The 25,995-nt window shown below is 35.0% G+C and overlaps 1 protein-coding gene and 1 long non-coding RNA gene across 4 annotated transcripts in view; one reads left to right on the plus strand and one right to left on the minus strand.

Moving 5' to 3' along the window:
• The window catches only part of LOC103473576 (uncharacterized), a 60,834-nt gene extending 45,251 nt beyond the window's left edge, over positions 1 to 15,583 (minus strand). For 2 of the 3 annotated variants that reach the window (XR_014090175.1, XR_014090176.1), the window contains exons 1-2: positions 15,493 to 15,583; positions 14,549 to 14,607 (exon numbers count right to left, since the gene is read on the minus strand). This is a non-coding gene — a long non-coding RNA (uncharacterized LOC103473576). Of the gene's footprint in view, positions 1 to 10,347; positions 11,001 to 14,548; positions 14,608 to 15,492 lie in introns of those variants that run through there. The other variant, XR_535045.2, reaches the window with a different exon arrangement.
• LOC103473577 (putative helicase mov-10-B.1) lies at positions 12,821 to 25,472 on the plus strand. Its single transcript, XM_008423912.3, has 28 exons — positions 12,821 to 12,845; positions 13,521 to 13,703; positions 14,033 to 14,126; positions 14,309 to 14,475; positions 16,062 to 16,155; positions 16,586 to 16,761; positions 17,070 to 17,160; positions 17,376 to 17,515; positions 17,813 to 17,906; positions 18,654 to 18,801; positions 18,947 to 19,166; positions 19,247 to 19,330; positions 19,507 to 19,669; positions 19,764 to 19,909; positions 20,381 to 20,569; positions 20,655 to 20,758; positions 20,839 to 21,035; positions 21,228 to 21,331; positions 22,171 to 22,268; positions 22,350 to 22,448; positions 22,965 to 23,070; positions 23,598 to 23,712; positions 23,785 to 23,982; positions 24,153 to 24,221; positions 24,300 to 24,425; positions 25,036 to 25,124; positions 25,214 to 25,312; positions 25,388 to 25,472. The coding sequence occupies exons 2-28, from the start codon at positions 13,528 to 13,530 to the stop codon at positions 25,425 to 25,427; spliced, it is 3,426 nt and encodes a 1,141-aa protein (XP_008422134.2). The 5' UTR covers positions 12,821 to 12,845; positions 13,521 to 13,527; the 3' UTR covers positions 25,428 to 25,472.
• The last annotated feature ends 523 nt before the right edge of the window (positions 25,473 to 25,995 follow it).

A 25,995-nucleotide genomic window follows, 5' to 3' on the forward strand; every position in this document is an offset into this window, starting at 1 on the left:
ATCACTAATGCTGCAGCCAACACTTTAAATTAGACACTCTGAGACCAGGAAAAACTTTCAAAGTTCCTTCAGTTTGGGGAGAGGGTAGGTACCAGGCCTATTTTGGGGCATATACTGGAGCACTCAAGTACAGCTGTACTTTATACTTTATGTAGTGACATCAAGGCCGCCATTCTGAACACCACCAGCGTTTTTTTGACCAGATGTTGACACTTGAAGGCAATCTCCAAACATTTGGTTGTTTTATTCCTCCTATAAGAGCCCTGCAATTTGAGCAACCATAAGTATAAGTTTGGTACGCTTTGATTTGTTAACTCATGGTTCTTAAACGGTTCTACATGCACCACTGGCTCTATTGTAGATGTCTTCAGTGAAAGGATTTCTGATTTCAAAAGTGCTTTAATGAAGAAACAAAAATAACTAATGAAAGGTCTGCTTTCATCCTTTAAAATGTTCCTCAGCATCCTGGCTCTTGGACTATTCTCCAAAGGCAAGACATGGATGTGAAATCTTGTGTGGGACAGATGCCTACTTCAAGGTGGAACATAAAAAATTACTCATTGTTGAATTTCAAAAGACAATAATAAAATATTGATTATCCTTGGCTCTTGCTGTTGAGGCAATAAAGAATAGATTCCTTCCTTCAGCATTATTTGAAAAAGTTGCTGATGCCTATTGCTACAACAATAGACCTCAATGATTCTCCATTGCTACATCATTGCTAATGTTTGCTTAAGGCGATGCTGGAGGGTGATGCTTTAGAGCTCAGTTTAACATATGTGCCTTAGAGATTTTTTTCCCTCAGTCTTTTTTTTGTCTTACAATCATATGGGTAAATTGAAGCAAAGCATAAATGTGTATGTTTACTTTGTGTTAATATATTTATTCTAGAGAAAGTTTACTTCATTCAAAGTTTAGACATTTGTACGGAAAGTTAAACTCTTCCCCTTCACCTGCTTTATTGAAATTCTGCTGGTGACTCGCTGACTCTTTCAGGTAAATTGAATTGTGAATGTGTTTCAAGACCTTGTCACTCAGCAAAGCAGACTCATCCTGAAGTCAGCTAATAGCCTCTCTGTCTTTAATGCTACCCTACGTCAGTTCTCACATGGAGATTTGATGTTTAGCCCTCCAGCAAAGCAAGTTATTTTTCGTTCTGTTTCAGCTGTAGAAAATATCCCAAAACTCTTCTCTGTGCTCAAGATGAGCTCCATGTGCAGTTTTTGTTCATGAAACTCACTTTTACATTTTCATTAAAGGTTGCAATATTTTAATCAACCAAAAGTTATAGAATGCATTAAATTCTATGTCTAAAACATAATTAATCCATGTTCATACAGGATCTGCTCTAATTATACATGAGCGACAAAGACACACGGATGAAGACTTTAATTTTTGGAGACATATCCTTCGGTCTGATGAAATGTAGCTGAAATATTCATCCATATGGATCACATTACAACTGGACAAAAGAAAGACTTGGGCTTGCAAGTCTGAGAACACCATCCTGGCTGTGGCATTAACAAGTTGTGTAAATATTTTGTTGCAAAAAGGAGTTTCGTGCTTCAAAAAATAGCTGGCATCATTACAAACAAATATTTGGAAATATTAAAGAAATATTTCAAGATATTAGCCAGCAAATTAAATTTTAGGTGAAAATGGGTCTTGCAAACGATTACTGACTCTAAGCTAAAACACTTGTAATGTGTGCTGTGGAATGGTCATCACACAGCCATGATCCCTCAGAAAATATATGGGCAGAGGTGAAAAGGAGCAGACAAGGCGACCTATAAACCGGACTCCATTACACCAGTTTTCTTCAGAAAATTGCGCCAAAGTTCAAGCAACCTTTGGAGAACAAAGGAGACTGGTAAAAACTCTGAATCCCACAAAGCACTATGTTTCGCAACTTCAAACCCTGTGACATCACAGAGTTAAAATATCACTTTTTAATTGTGATAATCCTCACTGATCTAAAGCAGACAGTTTCATTTGTTTAATTTTTTGTGACGTGACATTTCTGCCATTTTTATTCACTCTGTTAGGCAGAGCAAATTTCCTCATATCCTTTTAATTAAGGATTGTTCTTTCAATTATTATTATTATTCCAGTAAACAAGACAGGCAGTTGAAGGCACTATTTAATTTCTAACTCCTCAATTGTTTTATCATTAACCTTTAAGCTCTTGTTCATGAAATGGATCTGCAGCAGGCTTTTTTCTTTTTTTTTCGTATTCATGTTGGCCTCTTTGGCTTAGGTCCTACTGCAGATGGTTCAGAAGCTTTATTTTTTTTAAATGGTGTTATTTGTCGCACTTGCCAGACCTTCTTCTCGAGTGTCGAAACGGTGGCTCCACTGAGCTCTTTTAAAGAGTGAGAGGTTATTTAAATGTTCTTCTTCATAAAAACTGCACATTTGGATGAACGGAATACAAATGAGTATTATTCTCCTCTGTTTTCACTTACCCTCCTCTCTGCCCCTACCATCTATCAAAGGTACGTGACGTGACGACGACAAACACAGACTCCATATGACCTGGGAGGTGTGAGAGAGACTCTGAACAGATTCTTTCAGAGGGATTCTCCATTCATGTGCACTCATCTTCAGCTTTGTTGTTTTATAAAGATTTGGTGAAATGGGATTTCATCCGTCTCTGTCCCTTTTCTACCCAACATTAATTCTCTGTGTTGTTTGCGTCTGCCTTTGCCTCTGTCATTTTGCTGCAGGCAAAATGAATAAAATATGGGAGACCAGTGGAAAACATAAAATGAGATCATTAAAAGTTGTAATAATACAGGAAAAGGGTTATCCTTAGAGGTTGAAGCTTAATGATTTTTCATCTAACTGCATAATCAGGTCATAATCTCTCCAAGTCCAGTTCACCGGTTTGTGTACAGAAGTACTGATGCATTTTTTTTTTCTAAATCATTTAAAAATGGTCTGAAACCATTTAAAAATCCAGGTAAGGGGTATTTTTAAGTTCTACAATTATTTACAGTTCTACGAATATAAAATTGTTTTCATACACACTTCAGGATATATAAATACAAGAGCTATACTGTCTAGCTAAAAAATTCAAATGATGATCCAGTCAAAAAGTCAGTATTTAACTACATTTACTCAGCAGTGAAAATATCACACTAAGAAATAATTGTTTTTATTGAAATTACTGGAGCCACAATCATTGAAACCTCTTTTTCTTAAGACACCAAGTAGTCTCCAATAAAATTAACCGTTGGATCATAAAGAGAAAGCATCCTGGCTCCTGTCATGATCTCTATTCTTTAATAACTGACATTCATTTTTTCATTCACAGGTTTGTAACTATGTTGCCCATATTTGTTTCAGTATCTCTTTCCATCATTGAGGAACTTCGACAGAAAAGCCTTTTCCAACTCTGTGCTTTAAAGTATCATCAGCCTGAGGATCTTATACTTACAGACTCATAAGATAATACTAAAAAAGTCTGATAAATCAAAAATTGAAGACAAGCTTTTAAAGACAATTGTAAGAATAAAGACAATTGATATCCATCACAGAAAGTATAAAACAGAATTGGTGAGCTATCAACTCCTTTTTTCTTGTTAAAAGCCTGCCAGCTGAATTCTGTAGAACTCGATACGATTAATGGGTTTTTGGCTCAGGCAGGTGAAGAGGCAGCTGCTGTAGGAAAGGAGTGGGGAGATAGAAGTGCATAAAGTGATTTCCATTTCTTTAAAATCCCACTTCAGCACTCAATAAGTCCCTTTAAACTTGCTCTGTAATATTGAAAGTCATATCTTTCAAAGTTTAGCCTCGAATTACATCAACCTGTGTCTTTAGTCTTTGTTGTTTAATCTAGTCTTTTACATAGTTAATTGCTGCTTAAAATAAAAATGCAAAGTTAAAATGATTTGGGATGATGGAAATCATAATTGTTCCCTCTATCATCTCAGTTTTCTAGCTGCTTTCTGCTCAGATTACACATGACAGTAATTCAAGACACAGCCAGACACCATCCGTCCAAACCGATCCGTTGTGTTTACCATTGAACCACCAATCCTCGAAAGCAATATCATTCTGATGGGGTTTCAGCAGGAGGAAGACTCTGTTTCAATTAGCATCATAAAATGAAAGTAAACTACAACAACGACATTAATTGGTGTTGGTTAAACTTCAGCGTTTCCTCACATAGAAACTGAGAATATGTATAAAAAGGAGCCGACACTCCTCACACAACACTGCCATCTAGTGGCCACAGCCTTCACTATATTGATGCAACTTTGTCAACTAATTGAAAGCCCATGATTTCTTTTTTGAAACCACAACTTTTAGTAAACAATTTACTTATTGCCTTCAATTTGTCATTACAGAGTATTTTATAGTTGTTAACCTGTTAAGATATGGCCATGCAAATAAACAGACTGGTTTGGCAAGTGTAGCATTAATCAGAGAAGAGGCCAAAACTTAGTTGGGAAAATATGCTGACAACAGTCGTACACTACACAAATGTGGCAAAAATCCACTAGTGGTGATGTTTTGCTTCTTTAGAGACAGGAAAGCTTCGGAAAGTTGAAGGATGGAGCTAATGCAATCCAGCAAGAAAAGCTCTGAGGCTGCAGAAGTTTGCCTTCGACCTGGACATGGACACCAAAAGCAGTAACAATGAAAGCATGGCTGTGTTTTAAAATTGATGATACAAAAAAAAATTGTATAGCCTTTGGGATCATTTCATGTAAAAAATGCCTGTGTCATATTCAAACATTACTACTTCTAGGTAAACTTAAATGCATTTTGTTATTTGATAAGATGACATTTCAGAGTCAATTTTTGATCAAATAAACTTTAGTATTTGTATTTGCAAACATTTACATTTAATATAAAAATACATGCAGAGGTGGTGCAGACATAGTTAAATTAGATGTCAAGTTTCAAAAACTTGCAAAAAGCAGACTTGGGTTCTTTTCGTAAACCACCTTTAAGTCTGAAAACGAAATAATTTGTAACAAGAGAAGTCTACAAAAAAAAAATCTAATAAATTGCAGTCAGTTTAGTAATAATTGCATTGGCAATGTCAAACAGCTTTCATAGATTTTGTTTTATATTTTTGCTTTGAGCAGCTACATCAAAAATATATGTTTTGACTAATGCAGAAAATACAGTGTTCATCACCATGCAGAGCAGATTATTTTAGCTTAATTCTCATCATATTTTATCTTTTACTTAGTTTTACCTTGGCCTTGATTCGCTATGATTCAGCAGCAAGTAAAGTTCAACTTTAGTGAATCTACCTTAATATCTGCCATTCTTGATTGTCAGAGGAACTTTCTATTACACTCTTTAGATTCCAGTCGCCATTTTGCTTCATCCTTAAATAAGGAGCAGTTCATCTTAGGGCATAAAATGGATTAGTCATGCTTTGTGAATGAGCATATAATTATGAAACTCTCTTGCTACATACACAGTGGCATTTGGGTGACTTATCCAAAAAGAGCACAATATAATAAAACCGGAGATTTGGTTTTGAATAATGAGATTTAGGGCCAGTTTGTCCTCTGAGGGTTCATCAGCCAGAAGTTTGAAGTCTCTTCAGTGGGCCATAATGACACACAGTGATTTACTGTGGAGCTATAATCTGCCTATGAAAAATTAATTTATGAGTAGCCTTTTCCATGAAAGGATCCTGTTGTCTGTTAATTAACCTTTTTTCCCCACAATGGAAGTGGATATGTGGACTTGCAAAGTGTATTGAAGTCGCTTGCAAAAATATTCATTCTTAAAATATTTCAGATTTTGTCACATTCAACCTCAGATCTTACTGTATTTTAGAATCATGTGACGGACCAGCAAAAGATTTTCACTAGAGCTGGGAAGTGGAAGGAAGATACATATGCAAATTAGATCTTTACATACAAGTCTGAAAAATATGGTGTATAAGTGCATTCAACCCCCTGGAGTCAATATTCTATATAAACACGTTTTGCTGTAATCACAGCTGCGGGTCATTTGGGGTTTGTCTCTAGCAGCAGCTTTGTTAAATCAGAGTTTAAAATAATTCGTTTTTCAAAGTGTGAGGCCGAGTCAGGATTGGTTAGAGAACATCTGAACATTAATTTTCAAGTGTTACCACAGATTTTATGGGGATTTAGAACTGCTATTTGACTGAGTCATGCTTACAAATCTTAATAAGTCAAATCCATGTACTTAATAAAAAATGCATTCGTTTTTAAAGTGAAATCATAAACTACAAAACTTAGTTGCTAAAGAATCTGGTTGTAAATACAACCCTGTGTTTAAGTGCATTCATAGAAAATTTAGTGCAAGGAGAAAATGCGCTAAGGAAAGGCACACCACAGCCTGGGGAGGATGATTTGGGTTGGTTGTAATTTGAAGGAGTTTGTCCACTGGTTTGTCTGAAGTCTACAGTCCAAAATACCTTTTTAGAGCTCTGCTTCATTCTGCTGACACACTTTATAGACATGCTGATTTCATTTTCCAGAAGGACTTGGTACCCTCACAGAGGTACTAAAAAGTTGATTCGGTGGCCACGGTGTTACTGTGCTTAATCGAACAGCAAACTAACCTGACCTGAACCGCTTAAATAATCTATTATGTATTGTCAAGAGGAAGGTCAGAGATCATTTGTCAGACCCAAGATGCAGATGACCTGCAGGATGCTGCCAAAGGAACGCTGTCTTCCATTATACCTCATCAGAACCACAAGCGGATCACACAGTCAAATATTGAGTGTATGGAAATGAGCATACTTTTCAGAAGTTTTTTGTGTAAAACATAATTTTTATATTAATCTTATGAATACTGAATTTGCCGTTTTTGTTACCTGGAAGGCATATTCATCAAAGAAATTTAGGAATTTCACTCTTTAAAATAAGTGACAGCACTTTATTATATTATTCATTTTCATTAGATGTACCTATGCTCATGTGCAGGAATTGAGACAAAAAAAAGTTGAAGGCAGATCAGTTTACCGTTCATTATCTTGCAACTTTTTTATCTGTCACATCATTTCATTGATCAGACAGAACGAAATGCTTATATACACATCTCCAGATTATTTTGAAGATTAACACCACTAATTTGTAAAAATATCAAATTGAACGAAAACAATAAGAAAAAAAAATTCATTAATTAGGTACTCAATTGACAATTATCAGATTTTTTGTAGCTGTAACTGTAATGCATGAAAAAAATGCTTGAAGGTCTCATTATTGTCACATGACGAATAGATTAGTTCATTATTGACTATTCAAATTCATTTTCAATTTGATGTCTGGACTGAATGACATTGGGCAGAGCTGTTAGCTGAACTGAATGGAAAAATGGGATTTCCATGAAGTATTTCCAGTAATTTAAAAGCTCATAATTTCATATAGTGACTGATACAGTTCAGCAGCATTTTATTGGTTGTGAATACATTAATGAAACGAGCATTTGTGGAGCTCTTTCATGTCGGTTACTTGTAGAATAGACGAGTTGACATTTTTATATGATTTTGCATCTGTATTAACAAGTATGTGACGTGATGAGTATGTTCAAGAAAGCTCAAATAATAAAAAGCATCTTTAAAAATGTATTTTGAGGGGAGATAAAAATTTAGTAGAATACAAAAAAAAAGCAATAAATGCATTAATAAATAAAGGTTGAATCTCCCACTTTTACAGCCACTGAAGAAACCCCTTTGTGTCCTGCACTTTGGAGGATCTTGCTATATAAACTCAAAGCAGTCTTGTCCAATAAATTGCTTTATTGGTGTTGCTGAACTGCTTATGTTGTCTTCATGAATATTTCATCTATGTTTAAGATAAGAGAAATAAAGTGTTTATTTGGTATTTAGCTATTATAGTGGAGTTTTTTTGTTTCTGTCAGTTTAATTCTTTAGTATTCTGAACCAAGTCTGTGTTTTTAAAATGTATGTTTTTAATAATGGTAAATGCCATACATTAGACCCTGAATGGAAACAAAACAGATGGAGCTGTGTCATTTGTTCATTACAGTCAGTATTTGCTTCCAGGCTGACTTCCTACATAGAAACTGCAAGTTTTGTCAAAAAAAAAAAAAGTTATTGTGAGAAACAGGAAGTTAATGACTGAACATGAGAACAATCACCACAAAACAACACATTCTGGGATACAACATTCTGATTTAACATTGATGAAAAGTGGACCAGAAACTATGATTTTTGAAAGCTGATTCCAGAGTGGATACAGAACGTAGGTTTCATGTTTCCGTTTCCAAGAGTCCCATTGCAACTCCGGTGGAGGTTTTGTAGAGATGCACTGTTCACGTGGGAGAACTTGAAGAGCGGATGACATAGTTGTGAACAATTCACACAAGTAGTAACGGACTCTTATGCAAGATCTGCAAGAAGAAAGCTGTAAGACCTGCTTAAAGTGTGCTTGGAGAAATGTATGTACGCTACATTTATATTAGTACCTGCCAATGCCATACACTATATATATATATATATATATATATATATATATATATATATATATATATAGCTATCTCGACTGGGCACGCCCCTGCTGCATCCCTGGCACCTGCCTCACCGGGGGCTCATCATCACCAATGTAGCAAAATTGCTTCCCAGCTGCCTGCCTACTCCTGGGTGTACCAGTCTGTGAAATCACTGCTAAGCACCACTGAGCCTGCCAGCGAGCATGTATTATTGATTTATATTGAAAACTGTTAACAAGATAAAGTGTGGACTTGCACTGCTTTTACCAAAAATCGCGGCAACAGAATGTACCAGGTCTTCTGTTACTTTCTGCTGCAGGTTATACATTCTGAGAAGTTACTCTTGTTTACGTTTTTGTCTTCTGTAACAAACATAATTGATCCCATATTTATGTGATGCATTAACTTATATTAATTTATAAAGGATTTTAGCACGCTATTGGACATTCCAGTTCCAGGTAGAATTTTTAAACTTTTCTCAATAACGTAAACTTCTCCACAGTCAAAAATTCAGTGTTTAATGGATGAAACAAAATGTCATTAACTTTCATAGAGTTTAGAGTGTAGCACGGTTCTTTTACTGTTATCCTATCACAAAACTATCTGGAAAAGGCAGAAACAATAGAGCTGTCTATAAGGGCTGGGGTGCCACAATTATAAGCATCCCTGCTGTTAATATTGTGTAAAGGCCCCTTTTGCCAGTAGAAAGAGAACGTAGTCTTTTCCTATAGTATTTCAAAACAAAGATGGGTCTTTGATCATTCCTCTTTGCACAATCTCTCTAGATCATTCATTATCCTCTCATGCACTTCAGCTCAACCCACAGACTTTCTAAAGGATTCAGGTGTTGGAAATGAGATATCCATGGAAAAAGGTTGTTTTTGTTTGTGTTTACTTTAAATCTTATTAATTTGGACCAAATTTGAATTATTTTTATCTGTTAAAATGTACAATTATAATTTTTTGGTCAGTGGCCACCATATTTCTGTTTAAATGTCCTGCGAGTTCAAGGAACTCTTGACTGTATTAACTTTAAGCAGGAACTTTTAAAGTGAAACATGTTCTTATTGTACTTAAGGTGAGCATGAGGTGTTTTACCACATATTTAGTCTTTGACACTAAACCAACCAGAAGTGTTTGATCCTGACCAGCTCAATGTCTAACTAATCTAACCAAAGCACACAGTTGCAGAACAATTTCTGGTACAATTTTGCAAACTGCCTTTCAAACAACCACTACTCATATAAATATCATTTAGTATTTGCAAGGAAGACTTACTGACCTAAAGAGGTCACACTTCGCCAACAACAATGTCCAGCCTAGTTCCTCACAGTCCCAGTTATTTCAAATATTTTTTTCATTATTGTTCAGTCTGCATATATGGGTGCATCTGCCTCAATTCAATTGCACTCTCTCTATTATGTAATATTTTGAAAAGATTTTATTTGAAATAGGCCTCTGGGTCACATATGTTGATAAACGAAAGCCTCAAGTTGATCAACAACTTTAAAAAAAATTAAACATGCATTGCAATTTGGTAGAAATTATTAAGTTGCCAATAAACATTTTAGTGAAAAATTTGTTTTTAAGTCAAATCCATGTACAAGTTCAAAATTAAAGATATTTTTTTTTCAGTAGTTTAGTGTGAGAATATGCCACTAAAAACGTCTAGTCACATTTGAATAAACTGCTTAGAAATTGTTGAATACTACAACTGGTTGAAAATTGGAACAACATTCATTAAAACTAAGCTGCAGGGACAAAGACGTGATTTAGTAATGTTCAAGCTACCTCTAGTGGTCAAAACATGTACTTACATGATGCATACCTAATGCTAATAAAATTCTAAATACTGACAGTAAAGACTTGTGTGTGTGTGTGTGTGCGCGCGCGTGTGTGAGTGTGTTTGTGAAAATACGATAATCTGCGTTTCTGTGTGTTTTATTGCTTTTTCTGACAAAAGAGACTGAAGAGCATTGCTTTCAGTCTTTTCTACATCTGTCTCACAAATGCTGACAAAGTGTTACGATATTTAAAAAGGCAACCATTTTAAGGGTTTAGGGTCCTCTTCAAAAATTTAACTAAATGACAGAAACGGTTAAAGGTGGGACTTTTTGTAAAGTAAATTTAGTCACCAGCTTCTGTTGCTCCAACTTCTGGGTTCCAAAAAGTTGGAGAAACCACGGATTTATTGTACTACAAAAAAAATGAGATAACGTTCAGCTGAACTCATTCCTGGTGCAGTTGCAGGTTGAAAAAAAGCAAAGATGAAAAAATAAAAGTTGCAGTGTAGCATTCTTTGAGGCTAATAATACGGTTCTTTAATCACTTGAGCATATTATACACAAAGATGTCTATAAACATTGTCTATACAATTAAATACTAAAAATTTATTAAGATATGTTACACAGTAACAAGAAACAAAACAAATTCAAGATTCTTTGTTTCATCCTGGTAAAAAAGCTTCACCGTTGGGCTTTGAAAGAAATATCTTTTTTCTTGTTCATTGTTTGAGACTGAAACACACAAACTTATCCTCAGCTCTGAAAAAAAAACAACAAAAGAGCAAACCTCAGGACCTGTTTTGACATAAACTGCAGTAGGCACATCAGATACCGTTACGGAAAATGAGTACATTTACAGCTTTGATCAACGATTTCCTGGCCCGAGCATTATTAATCGCTGCGATTACAAGAGCTTGCCACTTTGTACACATCAAATTCGTTTTAATGGCTGCACCTGTGTCCCTCCCGCCTCCACCCTGCTGTGATAAAAGGTTTGCCAAATGTGCAGTGACACAAAAGGCAGTAATGGCAATTTGTCAGCTGAGAAAGAGCATGGACAGATTTTTTATTTTTGGCCTTCTGTACATTGCAGATTTTTTTTTATTACTTTTTCTGCATGAAATAATTCTTTCATAAAATCATTTTCAGTTGAAGCACACTGACAACACTGGAATTAAACACAAGACAGGAATAGAGGATAACAAATCTTTATAATTCAGTTATATCAATAACTGTAATAATGATAATTAATACACTACCAAATTCTACTTAGGAGTATAACTATTGCAAATATTTTGTTTTGTCAACACATACAACTTTGACTATAGGCATTTTTACCTTTGAGATGTTTTGGGGACTTTTATTTTTTAAATAGGTTTAAATAGATCTGTTCTTCTGACACTAAATGAGAGGATTCTAAGGGTGCGTTTACACTGAAGTGACCCAATTCCGATTTTTTTTTACGTAATGCAACCTGTATCTGATCTTTTCATGGCAGTTTGAACAGCACAGGTCGGATTTTCGAATGTGACCCATATCCGATACGCATCCGATTCAAATGCGACCTAACATCAAGGTCGCATTCATCCGAACTGAACGTCACTGATTCTCAACAAATCTCACTATTCTGCGTCCTGATGCGCGCAAGCGGGACGAAAAACAACAACCATGACGGAGTATAATGAGGATTAAGTTGTTAATATGCTTCTCCGGCCGGACAACAACTTCAAATATGTAAGCTAAGCTCCACCATTAGCCTCCATGTTTACTTCCGCAAACACTGAGCACTTCTTCTTTTTATGGCGGTTAGCAGAACACTGAGAACGCTGACGCTATTGCGTCCTCTAGTGAGCATGCGGGACACTTTCAGGTCGTTTGCCCGTTCACACTGCAGAACACATACAGGTCGCATTTACTGGCAGTGTGAACGGCCCCGCAAAAAAATCGGAACTGCCAAAAAATCAGAATTGGGTCACTTAGGGCTGCAGTGTGAACGCACCCTAAGTGAACTTTTGGATGTCATCTTAATACTGAAGGTTAAAACATTTGTGTTAAAATACTCAGAGATCTAGAGAGAAATCAGACCTTCTAAAATGGCAGATTTTTTTTTAAATTCATATATTTTTTGTTTAATTAAGAAAAATGTACTATAATCTCCAATCAAAAAATAAGCTAATTGAAACCTTCCAGTTTTTTCCCCTGCTTTCTCCCTGTAATTATTCTGTTCAAACTATTGAGAATTTAGTTTTGCACTCTAGATTCCCTGCTTTTGAAACCTACTTCTCCATGTAAGCAACTACTGTTGCTATGGGAATAACACAGTTAAAAATGACAAACAATGCAAGAATTGCACAGAACATCACTAATATACAACAGTAAAGTGGATAACTAAATTACAATTACAAAACAACTAAAAAAAATTTAATTTTAAAAGCATCAACCTGCGACTGGAACAGTATTCTGGAACAATAAATGAAAACAAATAACCAGACTGTTGCTAAGATATTTTCAAATTTCAAATATGACTTGTTTTCCAATCAGATAATAACAAATTTAACTTCAGCTTCAACATTAACTGGGGTCTCCACCTGAACAAACAAAAGAGTAAGTGAATCTTTCCAAGAGGTTGTGCCATCTATGTTTAATCTTACTCATAGTGTTGTAAATAGGTTTTAAATCTGGTTAACAAAATTGACATGCAACTTTCAAATATTTAGTAAACTTCTGAAAGAGCAGCATATCAGTGTACAAGAATGTGCATGTGTATGGGTCATGTAAAAATGTTAGATCCTATTCAGAAATATAATGGCCATTTTATGCTTGTTTAAATGAGCTTGAAGCCTCATTCTTATGTAGAAATTTTTTTTTTTATCTCTTTGCATTTTGGTTACAAAATGCAAATCCCCTGATTTAAGCCCAAATCGAGGGATTTAGGCTTAAAAGCTTTAAAATATATAGAAGAAAAAAATGTGTGAATGTGACTCCAGATGCATTCCTTTAAATTATTTTCATAGATAGCATCCCACTGTCCATCTAAATAAAAGTTGTTGTTTTTTTTGGAGGCACATTTTAGTATTGTATGAACAGACACTACAATATCAGTAAAGTGTAGTTTAGATAAAACAGTTTCTCCTTAGACTTTTTTTTACATCATGTTTGGTCTCAGGTTTAAACATCCATTTCTTAATACAGGAAGTGAGACATCAACACAGACACACAAAAGGACTACTAGCTTTTTAAAAGTATTAAATATATCTAAATTTTTTCTTGTTTAAACAGAAAAAAAATGGATGAAGCTGAGAATCTGCAACTGAAGTCTGATACACAAACAGGAAACAGAGCATCAGGTGGCCAGGACCCAACCTTCTTATATACTAAAGTAGAAATGGAAACACAAGTAAAAAAAAATATTTTGCCTCGTCGTAAGAGGACAAAGTCATTTCAGAAACTCAAGAAAAACCGGTAATCAATTGAAACATTAGAATTATTCAAGGTTTATCATGAAAAAACATCTATTAATTATAGTGATGTTTAAGCATTTATTTCCACAGGCAATCCTGAGTTAGTCACTGAGACCTTCTTTTATCATTTTCTGACAAATTAACAGAATAAATGCTGATATTATTATTAGCTTTTATTTTATTCATGCATATTTCAATCTAATCTTTGAACCATCGGCAAAGATTGTAGATCAAATAAAATGAATACCCAATGTGCTACCAAAATCATAGATATGGCACTGCAGATGTAGCACAATGATCACGTATTTTATCACGTTGCCATCTACACAGGGTTGAAGAAACCTTCGAACAATATAAACTCAGAATGACTTCAAGACACTGCGCATTGAAAAAGAAAAATTCTCTAGCTGTGAAAGAAAATGAGGTGAGACCAAGCTGAGTAACTTTAACAACTCTTAAGTTTGATTTGGTACTTTTAAAGCATTGGTTTAATCCTTCAATACTAATCAAATTATCATATAGCATTTTATCATAAAGACAAACTGACTTTACTGGCTTTCAAAAAAAAAGTATTTCATTAATCTAAACTTTACCCTGTTTAATCAGAAAAAAATGGATGAAACTGTGGATCTGCAACCAAAATTAGAGAAAGCATCAAGTGACCAGAACCCGACCCACTCCTTTACTGAAGAAAAGATGGCAACACAAGCCCAACAAAACATCCTGCTTCGTCAGCAGACGGGAGAGTCATTTCAGCAATACAAGAATAAATGGTAAGCAGCTGAACCATTAGAAATATTTGAAGTTTAGCATGTAAAAAAATCTACTAATTGTCATCATTGTTACCTGGCTTAGACGGATGGGCTGAGGGTAAGGTGGTTACGTTGTCCTTTTCCTATGTGATGCTGCGATAGAGAAAAGATGAGACTCCATTAGCAATTAACAGGAAGATTTATTCTTCTTCTGTGTAATGAGTATATTCTGTGAATATAGGCTACTCAATACTTCAGGTACCAAATACTTCAGGTATCACTGAGTAATTGCAGTAGAAACCCTGAGATGGTATGCATCACAAATAGCCATAATATCCTTTTAATCAAATGATTTAAAATAATTTTCATAAAGACATTATGAATGTCTTTGCAATGTCTATGTAAGGTCTGAGAAAAACAGTGTCCCTTTTTCTCAGACCTTCTGTATTTTTAACTGTCAAACTTAAAATACATGACTTTGCTTTTAACTATATTTAACAGCTTTTGCAAGTTTTATTCTGCACAAATAAAACATACTTTAATATTTAAGTATTTCAGCTTCTAACTGTATTCATTACTTTAAAAGTATGAGTATTTTTTTCTATTACATTAAAAAAAGTAACTACAAAACTGTAATGCTATGCTGTGTCTCTTTACTAAGCTTTACACATAGGCAACCATTACTTACTCATCAAATGTGATAATATGGTTTCTCTGGCTTTTGCAATAACCCACAAAGAAATGTCCAAATTACAAATAAAAAGAAGAAAAAGGTTGTCCTTTGTGGGAGAACACTTTCAAAAAGTGCACAAATACAGAATAAATTCTGTAATCATATAGCTGTTTGTCAGCTAGCTCAACACAAATGTACAAAGTCCGCTAGCATTAGCATTATTTAGCTTCCAAAAATATGTCCCGTTTTCGACACGATACTGATCGCAAACTGCATAACATGGCTCACTTTTTGATTCTCGATTCAATAACCTCTTCAGCACATAGGTAAGTAACATATGTGCATCAAAATATTTTTTTACTGACCTGTGACATAGAAAAGATGACACATACTTTGAACTTCTATTAGCATTTAACAGGAAGGTTTTTTCTTCTTCCGTGTGCCAACCCTCCTTTATGCCATCAATGCGACAGGCTCCCCTAGCGACTATATGTGGAATTGCACTGAATGACTGTAATAATACTAAATAACATATTACAATGAAAAATTAAGGATAGAAAAAGAAAAATAATGTCGGGGTGCCTATGTTTATACTTAGTGTTTTTATTTGCTGATTATTTGTTTTTCACCTATCTACATCATGTTCAAGCATTTATCTCCATAGTCAATCAAGAATTGGTCAGACAGACTTTTTATTATAACGTTCTGACAGGTACCTGGAATTAATACTGCTGTGATTATTTATAATGTATTAAATTATGTACTTTTTTATTCCTTTGCATATTTCAATCCAATCTTTTAGCTCATGGTTCACCACAGATTTGAGACCAAATGTAGCAAATTCTCAATCTGCTAGCAAAATAATGGATAGCTTTGACAGTGCATTTATAGGACGATGATCATATGTCTTTTTTTCACCTTGCCATCTACACAGGGTTAAAGAAACCTTCAAAAAATATAAACTCAGAAGTGCTTTAAGATGTTATGAAGAGAAGTACAAAAATTCTGTTACTGTGACAGAAAGCAAGGTGAGACCAAACTGCGTAACTTTAATAATTTTCAAGTATGATTTATTTTTTTAACTTTAAGGTTTTTGAAAAAAAATAAATAAATCACACAGCATGGTCACTGTCTCCTTGGTGACCTATCGTTACTATGCTCTATGTGCTGTATTAAATGTCTGTGACTTTGTATTTTTAAAGCATTAGTTTAATCCTTCAAAGAACATTTCAAAATTGATCAAATAATCATGTAGCATCAGTCAATTCTGATTACCTGGAAGTCCTTATTAACTCATAAAGCTAAAAAGAAAAGCTGGACAAAAACATCTTACAATTTTATTGAACTATTCCTGTCTTACTTCAGAAACAGATACATTAATTGTCACAAACACAAAAACACTACTGCCTTTCAAAAAAAAAGTATTTATTAAATCTACTCTTTACCTTGTTCACTCAGAAAGAAATGGATGAAGCTGAGAATCTGCAACTGAGCTTTGATCCTCAAACAGGAGAGAGAGCATCGGGTGACCAGGATCCAGCCGTCTTATTTGCAGAAAATTTGGCACAAGCCCAAGAAGGCATGTTGCGTTGTCAACAGTTGGCAATGTCAATTCAGAAATACAAGAACAAATGGTAAACAGCTGGATCATTAGAATTATTTGAAGTTCAGCATGCAAATAAGCTAGTAATTATTGTCATGTTCAAACATTCATGTCCAAATGCAATCGATAATTAGTCAGACGGCTATTTTATTATAATGTTCTGACAGATTTATGAGATTAACACTTATTATTATTGATAATGTAGTAAAGGCTCTTCTAGACTAGAGGCAAAATAAAATGAACTCTCAGTATGCTAGCAAAATTTTGTATATATCTGGCAGTGCAGTTGTAGCATGATGATCAGATGTCTTTTTTTTTTTTACCTTGCTATCTACACAGGAATGAAAAAAACTTCATAAAATATCAGCTCAAGGTGAATCCCACATCTAGTGAAGAGGAAAAAAATTATGTCTCTGTGACAGAAAATGAGGTGAGACCAAGCTGAGTAACTTCAATAATTAGTATGATTTCATGTGTTAAATCATTAATCTTCCCAGGAACATTTCAATTTATATTAATGAAATAATCATATTGAATGTGTCTATTCTAAATGCCTGGAAATCCTCCTTAACTCATAAAGCTAAAACAAAAGACTGGATATAAACATTTTACAATTTTATTTTTAATGTCCCTTTCTTTCCCAAGTCTGATACACAAACAGGAGAGAGAGCACCAGGTGACCAGAAACCAACCCACTTATTTACTGAAGAAGAGATGGCAACACAAGCCCAACAAGACATTATGCTTCGTAAAAAGATGGCAAAGTTATTTCAGAAGAATAAATGGTAAATGGTTGAAACATTAGAAATATTTGAAGTTCAGCATGGAAAATAAAATCTATTAATTATTGTCATGTTCAAAGATTGATCTACATAAGCACCCTTGTTTCACCACAGATAAAAGGAATACTCAAGCAAAATTCTGAATATGCATTTTTAACATGTAAAAAAAAAAAAGTGATAATAATTATCAAACTCACAAAAATGTGGTATTATGAATTTTTTTGGTAGTGCAGTTGAATGACCAAATGTTTTTTATATGTTTTTTGTGGGGGTGTTTTTTTTTACCTTGCCATCGCACAGGTTAGAACCAACCTTCCAAAAATGCCAAGTTAAAGTGACTTCAAATCCTTATTCAGAGAAGGAGAAAATTACAGTCACTGTGACAGAAAATGAGGTGAGACCAAGCTGATTAACTTCAACAACTCTTGAATATGACTTTATATGTTTAAAATACTAGCTTAATCCTCCCAAGAACATTAAAAATGAATATGGCACTGATTGTAAATGACGTCGCTGTTGCCCGGATGTTCGGGTGACAGTGCAGGAATCTTGCCAAGATTTTGCTCAGCAATTGGTGTAGGTGAAAATATTGATTCATCAATGCTCATCAGTTTGTTTTTCCAATTAGATATCAATTTGGAAAAGCAAATGAGTGCAGTGAGCAACACTGTTGTGAGCAACTCGTAGCACCGTATTAGCTCGGTGTCATATGAAACAGTTTTTCATCTTGAGTTTATTTGCGGTTAGCAAACAACAATTTGGTGGGCATTACATTGAACATATTAATAGCCTAAATCAGCCAATCACAAACAAAATGAGCTTTTCAGACACACAGACGTTTCCCCAAAAACACCATTCTTGTTTGTCTGAAACTAAAATTGCTAAGGTGCAGTGATCTAGATTTGGTGGTTCAATGTAACTTGTGACCAGTGCCATTGAATCTGCCAATTATGCACAAGCTCAACATTTAGATATTTAGGAATTGTGCCATTCATCATTTTTATTGCAGTTGTTATCAATTTGACAGTTGTTTACATAAATACATACACACATAATACATACAATTTTCAGTTTGACAATATGTGCTTTCCTGTGATTGATGGTATTGAAGTTATTTTGTGAGATGTTCTCTCTGACACAGAAATTTGTGCCTTTGAGCATACAAAACACTGGAGTCAAACAGGTGTATTTCACCTTTAAGACCTTTGATTTTGTGAAAAACATTTTCACCGTCAAAAGTCAGGATGGAGACATTATCAAGACTATCAAAGACCACCTTCTCAGGCCAGGTATGTAAACCTCTGACACAAAGCATTCATTCCACATCAGTCACATACTATAATTTTAACTCTGAAATCACAAAATAGGCGGATTCAAACTTATGACAAGCTGAGCTAATGAAATGAAAAATGTTTCCTCACATTTTGGCTCCAGGAGAATCATACAGAATGAAAATTCATTTCTCCTCCGACCACTCTGGCCTATATGAGCAGCTGCTGGTCTTTAAGTTCAAAAGAGACTGTGAGCATTCAGAAACATTTGACATCATGCGCCTCTTGGAGGTCATCCGTCAAACACCTCAGAATGAGGACTCTCAAGCCAGGTCAGAAGCAGAAAAGAAATTTCAGACTGCAAAGAAGAAAACTCTGACAGGGTAAGTAGTGAAACATTTAGCAGTTTGTTACTATTATTCAATGTAGCCCAATGTAACTTGCTTGTTTTTCACTTCTGCAGATGTGAGGTCTTCCTCAGACCAGAGGTGTATCTCAGGAAATATCCATTGCCTCAGAACATTGCAGACATGAAAGACGTAGATATGTCTGTTCAATTTTTGATCTCTCACATTATTTTTTGTTGTTGTTCTCAAATGTTTAAACATGGGGGTCACTTGATTATGGACTTTTATTACAACTGAGACTTTTGCCTGCTGCTAATTGTTGTTACTGAAAGCTATGTGACTTGTCACTTTTACCTTATCAATGGATTTTTTTCAGAGATTTGGAGAAAAAGCCACTTAAGTGGGGGAACTACTCTTGGCGATTTCACTTGCTCCTTTATCTAGAGGAGTACGCAATTTCTACCGCTCTTCAGGAATGCAACCAAGAAGATATACTTGTTGTCACTCATCCAAGTGAAAAACATATACTGATTTTAAAGGTGACACATCCAGCTGAGACACAAGAGTCTAATGAATTACAACCTTGTGTGACATTAACATTAAACTTAAATCTTTTTGCTAATGTTGCATCAGGCAGAAGATATCTCAAACATGTCTAATGTTTCTCTGACTGGGTGCAAGGCACTCGTGACTCCTTTGAACCAGCAGATTGAAAAGACATACATAGGATGGGTTGATGATGTGGATGAGGAGGAAATCTACATTAACTTTGAGGAAATGTAAGGATGCAACAAAAGTAATTGGAAAGTAACCTCATTTTTTGTCTTTATAATCTTGTCTAGTTTCAGACTGTTAAATTAGTCTCCCTCTGGAAAAAGAAGAATCGAGTTGATAAAATTAGTTTAAACTATTTTCCAACAACTGAGTGAGTTTACATTTTAAATTTAGGCTTGGATGTGCAGACACTCTATGCAGTTTGATTGAAGGGGAGATGTTTTTGCAAAGCACAAAAATCAGTCATGAAAAAAAACATTTTAAACAATAATGTCCTTTTCCTTTCAGTTTATGGTACTTTTCATTGGTTTGTCACATAAAATACTGATCAAATAAATAACAGTTTGTTGTTCTAAAATGTCAACAGTGGAGAGTTTCCACAGATGTGAACATGTTTGCGAGCTACACTATATTTAAACTTTTTTTTGTCATGTTCTTGTTTGGTAGTAACTCAGTTGCTTTGAATTTAAATTTAGCTTTCCAGAAGAATACAACGTAGGTGTGAGGTGCAGCATTGTGTTTTCACTTCAAAGAATACCACTACGCATGCAACACAGAGCAGCAGCACTAGCGCGCAAGCATTTACTGAGGGACTTACTCTTCCCTGTTGGGCTATGTTCTGCATACAATTCATGCCTTGTGCCTGCAATCCCAAACTGCCCTGGGTCAGTATGTAATAAAGTCAACACTACCTTGAAAATCAAGTAGCTTTGCCACTAAAGTAACTACAAATGATTCCTCTATCTCCAGTCCACCAATGACTGACAACCCAGAGCAGCAAAAGGCGATTAGACACATTCTGGCCCGTTCTGCAAAACCTGCCCCTTACCTCATATTTGGTCCACCTGGCACAGGTATGGTATGAGTTTTTGTATGCCGAGACCAAACTGATTGGCATGTGATACAATATGCATTTCTCTTATCCATGAGTCAGGCAAAACAGTAACTTTGGTTAAAGTCATCAAGCAGATTGTGTCAACTCAAGACTCCAAAATCCTGGTTTGTGCACCATCCAACAGTGCAACAGATTACCTCTGTGAGAAGATCCTGGAAGAAAACATTGTACCCCACAAAGTGTTTCGCCTTTACTCCATAAGCTACAAAGTGGAAAAGATCCCTCAACTTGTGAAGGTCTGGATTCCATCTGTTTTTATTTTGTTTATTACAATTGAAATGAAAGAGAGAAAAGACAACATGACTAATGATGTTGAGTATTTTAGAGGGACAAATGCCATTAAGCATTTTTGGTACAAGTTAACTTCCATCTTATTCATATTAATGTATACTAGACATCCTTGTGTGTGCTTTCTGTTTTAACTACAGATGCACTGTAGCTTTAATTTAGCAACAAACTCATTTGAGGTACCGACCAAAAAGCAGCTGATGACATACCAGATCATGGTCACCACCCTTCAAACTGCTGGAAGGTATGATATTCTACTGGAGATGTCACAATCAGAGTGCTTCTTTGTCCTAAATACTAGTCAAAGTGATTTAAAACAGGAACTAGCTGATCGAAAATCCCAATTTAATATTTTATTAAAATTGTCATAATGCAAGGAATTGAAAAGTCAGTAGATTCATAGTGCATCAAATTAACATTATCCATTTTATCTGTGCTACAAATGGTACATTCAAATCCTTCATCAATGTTGTTACAATTTGCCAATTCATACTGCAGTTGTCCACTGTGGATGTGACTTAAAAAATCCCAGATAGCAAACAAGCAACAGGTAAAAGAAATAGTTTTATTAGGGAATATGATACCAAACATTAAAAACAAAAAAACCTTCATACGTATGCTGAGCCTTACTTCTTACTGAAATAGTAAAATATTTCAGTTTTTGTTTTGGTTTTGGTTTGGGGTTTTTTTTGCCAACTTTCTGCTTCAGAGAACTTATTTCTTTGATGATGGCACATTTTATACACAAATTCTCACACATTCAGAAAGAGTCAGAAAGGCTGGATTGATTTACTGAGTTGATGTTCAGATCTGTGGTATCACTAGCTGATCTCAAAGTTGTCATCTTTCCCATGTTCATTCTGAAGGTAAGAACCTTCAGAATTTATTACATTCTTATTTGTAATAAATTACAAATAAGAATTTGTAATTTATTTGATCCAAAGAAATTGGACCCATTTGCAGAGGGTTGACATTTTCTGTGAGAAATTCCTCAATGAAACAAATGAGATATGATGTTTATCCAAGCTGCAATCCATGCAATGATTAACTACTGAATGTAAATATACACTTCCTTTTTTACAGGCTAGTGACAGGTGGCATTCCTCCAGACCATTACAGTTACATCATTGTGGATGAAGCAGGCCAGGCCATAGAAACAGAGTGTTTAATTCCAATAGCTGGTGAGCAAGATGGCTTTGTTTAAAAAAAACAACTATATACTAAGTATATATTTTATGGTGTGTTCAATGGATTTCTGACAGGATTGCTGAAACCAGGTAGTGGCCAAGTGGTTCTGGCAGGTGACCCGAAACAGTTGGGACCCATTATTTTATCAAAGATAGCAGAGAGAAACGGCTTGGGTGAGCACCATGCATACTGTGTTATCAATACATAAAGGTCTAAATACATAATCGAAATATGATTCAAAACCTGCCGGGTTGTTTTTGAATTACAGTACATCTTTTTTGACCGGGTTTATGTATTTGTTGCAAGTTTTGTTTGTTTAAAAAAAGCTTTATACATGAATCAGACATTTCACTACTTCAAACTTTCCAGTAAAAATTTTGTAAATGAAAGACTAAATACAAATTAGGACTGAAACGACAAATAAGTTGTACTGTATTTCTTCTAAGCAACACTCTCACCTTGAATGCAGTTCTTACTTGGAAGGATAAAAATAGTTTTCTTTTCATACTAAAATACTACAAAATTCCATTTTTGGATTAAAAAACTTGATAAGCTGCTTTGTTAATTAGATAATCTGATGACCTTAAGAAAATGGAACATATTATCTTAGCCATAAATGCTGCAAACTTTAAAATTTCTAAGCTCAGTTTTTGCCTTTTTTATAGGATAATAGTGTTCACTGTTTTCAGGTGTGTCCATGCTGGAGAGACTAATGACAGATATCAGACTGTACAAACAACGCAAGACCAACGGCTTCAACAGTCGCTATATGACTAAACTGCTGAGGAACTATAGGTTTGCTTTTTGTGAAGATTTTTTTTTTTTTGTGGCACAAATTAGTGTGTCTCTTTGCCAATTTGAGTCTGGTTTATTCCTGATTCATTTCAAACTTTTACTATTTTCAAGAAAACCTCTTGTATCAGTTTTTTGGGGATACATAAAAGGCTCAGCCTTAAATTACTTTTACACTATACAATATCGATTTAACAGTCTACATTGTTTTTAATCATTTCAGGTCTAAAATATGTTTTGAACCAGCCACATTCCCTTGTTCCAGAAAAACAAGTAGATTATAATTACTTTTAGGTCAGTGGTTACCAGACTGAGTAAGCAATAATTCCAAAGTTTGTGCAAATTATAAGTGTGAAACATCCAATATACTTAAAAAAGTTTATTGTAAGACATGGCCTAAACTACAGAAGTATAGTGGCATAGAGGTGAAACGACCATCACTGTTTTCTTTGTCACTATATCCTGTCAACAAAAAGCCTCCTTCCTCAATTCTCCCCAAACCTTTCCACATCTTCTTTGCTTTTCCTTAGGTCTCATCCTGCAATTCTGAAAATACCCAATGAGTTGTTCTATGACTCCGAACTCCAGTTTTGTGGTTCCCTTGAGGATTGCTTGTATAGTAACTGGGAACTTCTGGCGAGGAAGGTAATTAGAGCCAAGACAAAATATCCTGCCATCAGTTTCTCTCCATCTCTAATCTCATCTTGTTTCTCTGAGGATCAGGATTTTCCTGTAATGTTCCACGGGGTTGCAGGCATGAAAGAACAAGACCTCAACAGCCCATCTGTTTACAACATGGCTGAAGTGGATGTACTGAAGGAATACTTAAAATCCCTTATCAAATACCGCCGTAGAAATGGCCTAGACAAAATTGGACCAAAGGAAATTGGTATTGTTACTCCATACGCTAAACAAGTAAGTATTTAAGCTTTACTATATGTTCATTATTAATGTTTTCATGACTTCTATAACTGAGGTAAAGCTTTGCAAATTCTTTGTGTCAAATAAAGACTTTCATTACCAAAGCATATTTGCAGAATTTGTAATTCTTTTTGCCCTCATTGTCCTCTTTCATGTTCTGACAGGTGGAGAAGATTAAAGCAACCTTTCAAAAAGACAAGGATCTTGTCAAAGAAGACTTGGAGAATGTCCTGGTATGACACTTTTCAAAAATTACTACAATTTTGCTAATACATTAAATAAACTCTAAATATGTTTCTTCTTTTCTGAAGGTTGGCACAGTTGAGATCTTTCAGGGTAAAGAGTCAGATGTGATCCTGATGTCCACGGTGCGCAGCAATCCCAGCCTGACTGAACCTAATCAACATTTCAGCTTGGGCTTCGTAAAGGATGAGAAGGTGAGAAATATCCCACCTTGTACTTTTCACACATTTTTCACTCGCTGCCAGAAAGGTGGTAGTATAAATAATGCAGCAGCATCAACAACTTTTACTCTGCTAAAATTAAAAAGGCATATTTTTTCTCTCATCTTACAATTTCTTTGACACCATCAGAACGGCTGGAAAAACTTTAAAATACTTCTCGTACGTGCAACTTTTTTTCTTTAGTTTTGAAAAGGATGTTTGGTGCAAGTCTTTTCATAGAATGTATTTGATTTTCTTCTGAATCTTCCACAAGATTTGTTGGAAAAGAAGATCTTGTTTTATCATTTATTTTTACTTTTCAGCCTAGTGAGCAATTTATTTCCAACACAATCAGAGTTCCCACTGCATTTATTTGCACTCAATCTAAAGATGTGCAAAAGCCTGAAAATAATTGAATTTTTTTTTATCGCAGTTACATAATCTCACCCTGCAGCAAATTTAAGGACCATAAAATAAATCCACATTTATTCAGATTCTTTTTAAGTTTATCCTACTTTGATAAAATATATGTTTATTAGAAGACCTTTGTCATTGGGCTGTCAATATGTTAGCCCTTATGTATTTACAATCTGAATCTCTTCAGAGATTCAACGTGGCAATGACTCGAGCCAGAAACCTGCTGGTTGTGGTAGGAGACCCCAGAGTCCTGGAAATAGATCCAGTGTGGAACAAGTATGGCTCTGTATTTTCTTCCAAGTACGAGTACAAAAAATTTGGCAAAAATCAGTCTGACATGCTTTGTGTGCTGACCTTTCTCTTAGGCTTATCCATTACTGTTTAAAAGAAAGAGCATACTGTGGCATCAATATTTCTGATCTGAAGGCAGGCACAGGGGTCGCTAACCCCTCAGCAAGCTCCGGGTAAATAGCAGATTTGCAGATCCAGAGATACTGTTGTGTGCTAATTATTTTTAATAATAAATGTTTGTGTTACAGCCTGCAGCAGAAAGTGAGACCAAAGGTTGCATTCAGCTAGTAGAATCAAAGGCATTCAACACAGAAATAAACTTCATCCAAAGCACGTTTCACTATTTCATTCTGTCTGAAGGCAATCAAGAATCTGAAGTTTGGTGCATATTTAATGTAGCATGTGCAAGATATTCAAAATAATGTACCAATGTACGGTCGACAACACAGTCCACCGTACAACTACAAAACCGTCATACAAAACCATTAGTATCATTTCATGTCATGGAGACTTTCAGACCCCAAAGTGAGTATTTTCTTCAATTATCCAACACTGAGCTTTTTACCTGCCTTCCTATCCTTCTTACTATGTGAGGTGTTAAACTAAACCCACATCCTGGAAAGAAATGAAAGAAGATATTATCTTGTGACTTTTTTTATCTCCCTTTTAACCCATTTTGAATATTAAGTAGTTCTTATAGGAATATTAAATATTAAATAGGTCATGTCAGATGCATATTTCAGGAATATAAAGACATGGAATATAGCTGAGAGTTAAACATTTAGATCAATTTAAAAGAAGTTATGCAGTGCAGTAGTAAATTATTTAAACCCCAAAATGATTCAATTACATTTAT

The sequence above is a fragment of the Poecilia reticulata genome, chromosome 12 (genome assembly GCF_904066995.2).
Source record: "Poecilia reticulata chromosome 12, P_reticulata-male-v2, whole genome shotgun sequence".
In the NCBI taxonomy this organism is placed as follows: Eukaryota; Metazoa; Chordata; class Actinopteri; order Cyprinodontiformes; family Poeciliidae; genus Poecilia; species Poecilia reticulata.